The following is a 7,652-nucleotide window of genomic DNA, read 5'->3' as shown; positions in this document are numbered from 1 at the left end:
GAGAATATTATTAATATGACTCCGCTAAAGGTATTAAATTCACATAGTAGGAATTAGAACATAGAATCTTATATTCACTTCACTTATATGATCCAACCTAGGGGTTGTTAATCTGATTAACAAAGGAAAAGTGGAGTTAATAGAGGTATAGATCCATCTCTCGGCACTAATTGAGTTGCATTTAAATAACCATTAGTTGCACATTTATTGGAATTTTTCTTAAAATAGTCAAATAATTGGAGAATTAGATGGTTAGTTTTTTGTAATGTTTAGGTGAAAAGTACTGTAAGTGCATGATTGTTGCTTGTATTGTTTTGGTACAAAAAGTAAATGAATTCTGTTGGCAGTGTTTACATGCGGCTTAAACGAACAATCTATTCAAAAATACCCAATGTACCTAGTCATTTTTATTAACGACCTATTGAATAAAATTGAGTTTTTTGAACACTATTGACAATTTTAGAAAACTATCCTCCTATGAGAGATGATGATCTAGTTGTCTTAGATAATATCGCTTAATGAGTAGTTTACATACTACGAAATAGTGGAGATGGCTTTATAAAAAGTAACTCAAACTTCATGTCCTGTGGGACTGGTTACAAGAAAAACCTTTTTTGTTCAAAATCTATAGACAATTAATGAGATCAAAAATATCAAAAAATCTAGTTTTGCCTATACTATGTGGTGTTTCCATTATGTTTTGCTCATGGAGAGCATTAGCATTGGTTTCTCTATATGCAAATGCAAAATCACATGTTTTGGAGATTGTCGTCATTTAAGAAAAACTTTTACATTGGATTATGCATACTTGAGTCAAAATAATAATAAAATATTATTTTTTATTATTATTAATTTTTTATATATATTTTACAATTAGCACCCACTATATACATTTGGCATTAATAATACAAATACAATAATAACAAAATATAACTTTTTTATATATTATATTAAAAATATAATAAAATGATTAGAAAATATAATATATTATAATAATAAAATGACGGTGAAGGTTCTGTTGTGTTGTTGAGGGAGGGAGAAAGAGGAAAGGGTTGAGAGAGAGAGAGAGAGAGTGGGAGGAAAGGGAAAAAATTAATAAAATAGCATTTGAGGAGTGAATAGTGCATCTCCAAAGATGTATTGACAATGTTCATAGTTATGAAAATATTTCCATATGCATAATCCAATATAGTCAATTTAATGGTTTAGTTATGCAAATATGTGTTTGCATTTGCATATAGATAAACCAATATCAATGCTCTTAGAGGTTGAGATTTTGTTAGTGGGTAAATATGATTTACTTAATTAAGTAAGTTTGTGATGTGATTTGGACAGTCATGGCTAGACTATTATAATTGTTCTCGGGGGCAATGACCCTAATCATTCTACCCTTAATAAATAACAAAATTTGGTTATCTCACATGCTTTTGTTAAGTACAAGAGATTCGTATGAAACCTTGAAGTCGCAAGTTAAATTTGTTGAATGCTATTTGTGTTCAACTTGTAGATGCTTAAAAGTCATAGTTGGACTTACCAATTAGAATCTAATATTTATGTTGTGCGTTTGACCTAATATTGACTTCATGGCTGTGCAAAGGACTTTTATATATATAAAAGCAGAGTGTCTTGGTAGGAGTATGTTTTGGAAAGTTACTGCACATTAGAGTGTACATGGAGAGAAATGGTCATTAAACACCACTAGAGAGTTGTGGTTTAATAATTTTTAGTTAACCATGTGATTTATCTCTGTCATGCTATTGTTTGTCGTGCACATGACACTGATGTGTTCTATGATCATCTAGCGTGATTGGAAGCATTTTTGGTAAGCACACACAATTACCATAAATTTGAAAGTTATGATGAAAAAAGTATATCAACATGCATAGATCAACTCACTCATACGAGCAATTGTCTTTAGCGTTATAAAGGGGTAGCGAGCAAAGGTGAGACAATGTATCATTCGATACTTGTCCAAAGAGGTATAAGTTGTAAGACACAAAAGATATGTCGCCTTAGTGAGAGCTAAGATGAGGTCCATCATATTTAAAAAAACTGTGCATAGTTACCCACAATCCATATAGCCTGTGGTTTAGTTAGATGTGAGATCCTCTTTGACACTTCGAATAGTGAGCAAATGGAGGGACTCGGGTTAGGTGTTGAGATAGCTACTAGATTAAGATCTGTACGGTGTATTGAGTTAAATATACGCTCTTTCTTTAGAAAGAGAACTCTACAGTAGCATGTATTTCATACCACATGTAGTTTTATGACTAATAGTAGAGGTGATTGAATGGATCCCTACCTCCTCACCCTATGAGTCCTGTAGGTCATAATTGATTACCTTAATTTATTTATGCTTATGAGAGACCTTTGACTTTGTCACGAGTTTGATATTTTAGTTTCTGCTACTTTGGCATATTATCTATTACTATGGATGATGTGGTCTAAAGAGGCATTGTTGGGAAAGCAACTGGCCTGAAATTAAATGATATGAGGGCGAAATGAAGACTATTTGGTAACACATAGATATTGGTGTGTACTCATTGTCAGCAAGTTATGTTGCTTCTTGAAAGTTGCGACATAGTTATGAGCCCATTATGTTTTATGAAGATTGAGCATTGCTCTAAGTCATTTGGACTTGAGAGAGATTAAGGATTCTTAGTTTGATGTGACCAAATGAGTCGGAGTATAACGAGACAATTTTTTTTTTTTAGGATGTTGCTATGTTAGTCTTCTCTCAGAGAGATTTAGTATAGTGCTCCCAATTTTCTTTTACAGGTGTGCTTGATAGTCTCACAAATTATTTGCCAGTATGAACAAGATTGAGAGCATGTTAAGAGATGTAGACCTGGGGTCTTGCCCACTATGTGTGAGCGAGAGATGTAATAAAGGGGCAACCATAGTGGACACTCCTTCCCGTTCTCTTGGGGGTTATGAAGTGGCTATTAATGGTTAACCAGAGGTTACACTTAAAGAGGTTATGTAAATAGCACCTCCCCCTTTTGGATGTGACAATATGTAGCACAAATAGAAAATCTCTCTCTAGTATAGTTCTCTCTAATCCCAGCATTTAAGCTGTGGAATATGTGGGTATTGCTCTGGTCTTACCACGTAGCACACTCCACCTTCAATATGTGAAGATTTCATATGAAAAACAACAACAGAAAATCTTTGGAACAACTGCAATATATCTAAGATATTTCCGACAAGATAATATCGCTTCCACTATGTATTCTGATATAGTATTTCTAACAATTACCAAATCTACTTGGAACTTTCTTTCCTCACTATCCAACCTCTCCAATGGCTAAATTTTTCTAAAGCCTTGTTATGCCCCGTAAAATTTGTGTATTTATTTGGAAACTCTGGCACAATGGCCTAGCTCTTGAGTATCTAAATGCAGTAGCCATGCTCAAGGTTATGCAGAGTCAGAAAATCATGTCTTATATCACTCTGAGCTTGCTACAGGTGTTTAGAGGTTTTTCACCTCCTTGTTTGGTGTCACCTAGTTCTTCTTGGCAAGAGACATGCATTCATGTTCCATTCATTTGCATTCTACATACAATTTATAAAGTGAGTAATCGTTTTGAAAATGAGTGAGGTCTATTTTTAAAAAATTAATTTTTTTCATGTGAGTCCTATATTTTATTCATTTTTTTCAAAACAATTATGAGTAGTTGCATAATTTACAGTTTTAAATATCTTTTCTCTATGCTTTGCCCAGCCTTAATTTTACGGTGTTTGTGAATGCTCGCAATGTGGTTTGATGTAAAGCCCTTACTAGAATTAATTGAGTTTCCTAATCAAGAAACCAAAACCAACGAAACTTGTTTCAAGCTTTTTATCATCAAGAATTCCTATCGAAGTTTTCAAGTTTTCAGGGAATGCAATTGTCTAGTTGATGGGGTGAGGGCTAGGAATGATTGTTCTTTCTCATCTTCATTGTTGCTTCCACGGCTTTTGTTGGGTTTATTAAAAAATTTGATTTAAGAGGTATGCCCCAACTTTTTTATACACACTTCGTGGAAAAGGGAACTTATTAATAATTATTATTTATCTTACTTGGAGTTCGGTTTTAAAATTTCCTTTAACCTCCAAACTCCTCTTTCGTAAATGTTTTTAATCCACTAAAAGTGAGCTGGGTATGTAAATAAAATTTGGGGTGAAACAAAAAATATGGTACACAATTAAGGATGAAGATATAGAGCCTAGAATGAAAGATGGAAAAATATAGTTGCAAGCACAATTGTTCACTAATCTATACACTAATGTGATGTGATTGGTTAAAAAGTAGATTTTATTGAAAACAGTGTTAATTTAAATTTTAAGTATGAATAAATCAGTATTGGTACACAGATTAGTGCGCAACTGTATTTGTATGTAGCAAAACTCATGAAAGACACGTAAAGTGAAACCTCCAATGTTGTTTGCTTTTCGTACATGTAAAATAATGCTCGAGAAATATTATAAAACCATTGAAGTTCGAGCAAAGGCGAACTATATATATAGTCCAACATATAGAAGATATAGAGCGTTTTCTATATTTTAACATAAACTTTAATTACTACTATATACAATCAATTTCATTAAGATCTTTTTGCTCTCTTTTTTTTCCCTTTACACTTCATTTGACGGACGCAAGAGTTACATACTGCATGGCCTTCATCAACTGTCTGTAAAGCCAATCCAGAAGTTTCAAACTTTTAACCAAAAAGGTTAATTTCTTGTTTTTTCTCAAATATGAAAAAGTCAAGTCAAAGAGATTCACGAATTGTTTTGACAATAAGAATGGATCAGCAGAGGAGAAGAAAGTCAAGCCTTGTTATTTTATCCAGGTTTGAATATGGATGAGCCATTTTTGTTGTTAACCATCAAGAGTTTAACACAAATGCCTCATCAGGCCACATGGTAATGAACATGGATGAATCAAACTACTACTTTGGGCAGCCATCTCCTTCTATCACAACCAATGCCTGTTGTTGCTGCACTTGTTCGCTTGTATCTGTTTTTCCTTGGTCCATTCTGGGCACTATATGCTGTCGGCAATATCGGAGTATAACCAGAGATATAAATGCTGCAAAGGTGATCGCATCTTAACATAAGAATACATCACTCCACAACAAGCTAGTGTTCTAAGTTTCAAATCATATTTTTAGAACAAATTGCAAATACATGACTTGGGTTAGACAGACTTGAGGATATGGTGGTGGTGACTCCTTAATGCTATTGATGCGAGCATATTAAACTCAAGACACTAACTCACATTGTCAGGAAATTACCTGTGAAAATACGGGTTTTTATAGTAGACAGATTCCAAAAGGCAGTGACAGCTGATGCAGCCACAATCTTCTTGTGAGTGCAAGCACCCCATACTTCAGCCACCCACAATTTCAACCACTCAACTGCAGCAGACCAATAACGCTTGGCTTTAGTAATACATGCATAGGAAACTACATATTTTAGGGTTCTTTGTTGTTATTGGAATACCTTTTTGGTTTATCTGAATCGAGTAGCATGAGTATAGTTTTGGGACACTGAAGCTGAGAAAAAATCCTGTCCAGCAATACAATAATGAAATAAATCCTCACATCAAGAACTAAACACCCCCACAATAACCAAAATCATGCTCGTATTTGCACAATCAATTTTATAAAATGCTGAGAAATGACAAAAAATATTGAAATGGGTGATCATACCAATTGCGCAGAGCCTCCATAGAGTTATAAGGTGCCCGTACTCAGCTCCTAAAACTAGTAATGGAGCTACCTGTGAGCAGAAAATTATATGCTGATTCATGACTCAAGGAATCTGAGATAACGTGGTGTCAAACATGAATTAAAAAAAAAAAAAAATCCAAAAGTTGTTACTTTTAGTGTCACGGAAGGCTCTCCTGAGAAGAGCTCTCTTGTCTTTGAGATTGCAAGATTTGTAGCTGGAAGTATCACTTTAGCTAGACGAAAAATGTCATCTTCTTTAAGCTTAAAGTCATGCTTCTTTTCATCATTATTTCTGCAATTTATCTATACTTCAGCAAATATAGGAGATTATATTAAAACATAATATGAAGGACTTGTTGTAACCTTTGACAGATTGAATTTGAGACGAATGATGCGCCCAAAAACAGAAGTCCCAGTTGGGATATCGCCGAGAAAACGCTGAAATCATGGCATGGAGTATGTCTTAGATCCTTGATAGAACAGTTAACTTGGAGGGAGGGAGAGAGAGAGAGCGGTAAAAGAAAAGAGAGAAGCACACCTAAAGTTGATTCCTCTAGTAAAGCAAGAAGACAAGAAACATAGAGTTCCAACGCCAAACCAAAGGCTTGACTTTGCAATATCTCTCCACATAACTAAATCGTTTATCAACTGCCCAATTCGGTCAAGATTGCCTCCATCATCATCTACGGTTTCTAATATCGCAAACCACAATCCAAAACGAGCATAAATTAAACAATAGAGCCCCCAAACAGAAAAGAAAAATAGAACAGAAAACTGAAGGAATCCAAAATCGACGAAGAGAGATACGCCGACTTACTTGGAGATAAACTTGCGGAAGGCACAGAAGGGACCAAACTCATCTTCTCCTTCTTCGACCGGACACTATGCCTTTTTTTCCTGGGCTTTCCAATCTCATCCATCAAGCCTAATTCCTTCTCTTCTCGAGTCTCAATCTCCGATCTTCTCCTCGACCTTCGAGCATTCCTCGGCGAGGCACAACCTAGTAGACCCATTTGTGCTGTCCTGCTTTTGCACCTCCGGCGAGAGCCAGCAGCCTCGACCTGCTCCTCAGCCATATCTAGTCGATCTGCAAGACGGGTCTTGGATTTTCGGAGCGGAGAAGATGAAAGAAGCAAGAGTTCATGAAGAGGAAGAGAATTGGAAGTCCTTAGAGACACTGTGGATGGAGATGGGGTGGCCGCCTTTTTGGGTGATGGAGGTGGGACGAGGTCAAGAGAGAGATGAGGAGGTTCTTTGGTTTCAACTTTGAGATCTCCAATTCTTGCAAGACGAGAGGCCCATTTCGTTCGCAACCGGGGCTCCGATCGATGGGAAGGCGGTGTTGAATCCATTAACGAGTCTGATGTTTTATGTAATTGGATTATGAAAGATTTGCGGGTTCTCTGAATAAAGAGAGTGGGTATCGATTGAAGAGATGAAGCGAGGGTTTGGGTATAGAGGTCTCTTGGTGCTTGAAATTAAGTATGAGGTATAGTAGCCGTTAGGCAGACAGACCGACAGAACAAGGGGAGCTAGGTTTGGCTTTTAGTTTTTGAATTTGGAGGGAGGGGACAGTGGGACCGTGAGCTACAACGGTAAAAAGTCATGGGCCGTTAGATTATTCCGTGCCGTTAGTGGGGTTAACGTGATAAGACTCATTATGGGCGTCTTTGGATGGTTTGGGCCTTCGGAGTTGGAAATGGAGACAACATTGCTAATGTATTGTTCTAGACGTGTTTCGGCCGTTGAATTTATATTGGTAATAATGGGTCATTGGATCTTGGAGCTGGAGGATAATTTTTTTTAAAACGAAACAGAACTTCATTAAATTGAAACAATTCTTCTACAAACAAGCAATTCTGCAGACCCATCGCACCTACGCTGACATGGCAAAGTCATTTAAAAAAAAAAAATTGAAAAGAAAGGAAAACCAAA

At 36.0% G+C, this 7,652-nt stretch overlaps 1 protein-coding gene across 1 annotated transcript; it reads right to left on the bottom strand.

The window, feature by feature from the left end:
- Positions 1-4,801: 4,801 nt before the first annotated feature.
- LOC122304029 (reticulon-like protein B17) lies at positions 4,802-7,231 on the bottom strand. Its single transcript, XM_043116050.1, has 8 exons — positions 6,535-7,231; positions 6,256-6,409; positions 6,081-6,155; positions 5,868-6,009; positions 5,697-5,766; positions 5,488-5,553; positions 5,280-5,402; positions 4,802-5,074 (listed from the first exon to the last, which is right to left on the bottom strand). The coding sequence occupies exons 1-8, from the start codon at positions 7,067-7,069 to the stop codon at positions 4,935-4,937; spliced, it is 1,305 nt and encodes a 434-aa protein (XP_042971984.1). The 5' UTR covers positions 7,070-7,231; the 3' UTR covers positions 4,802-4,934.
- Positions 7,232-7,652: the final 421 nt, after the last annotated feature.

This window comes from Carya illinoinensis, chromosome 3 (assembly GCF_018687715.1).
Source record: "Carya illinoinensis cultivar Pawnee chromosome 3, C.illinoinensisPawnee_v1, whole genome shotgun sequence".
Classification (NCBI taxonomy): Eukaryota; Viridiplantae; Streptophyta; class Magnoliopsida; order Fagales; family Juglandaceae; genus Carya; species Carya illinoinensis.
Note: the sequence above shows the minus strand (reverse complement) of the source record. Positions and strands in the feature narration are given on the sequence as shown.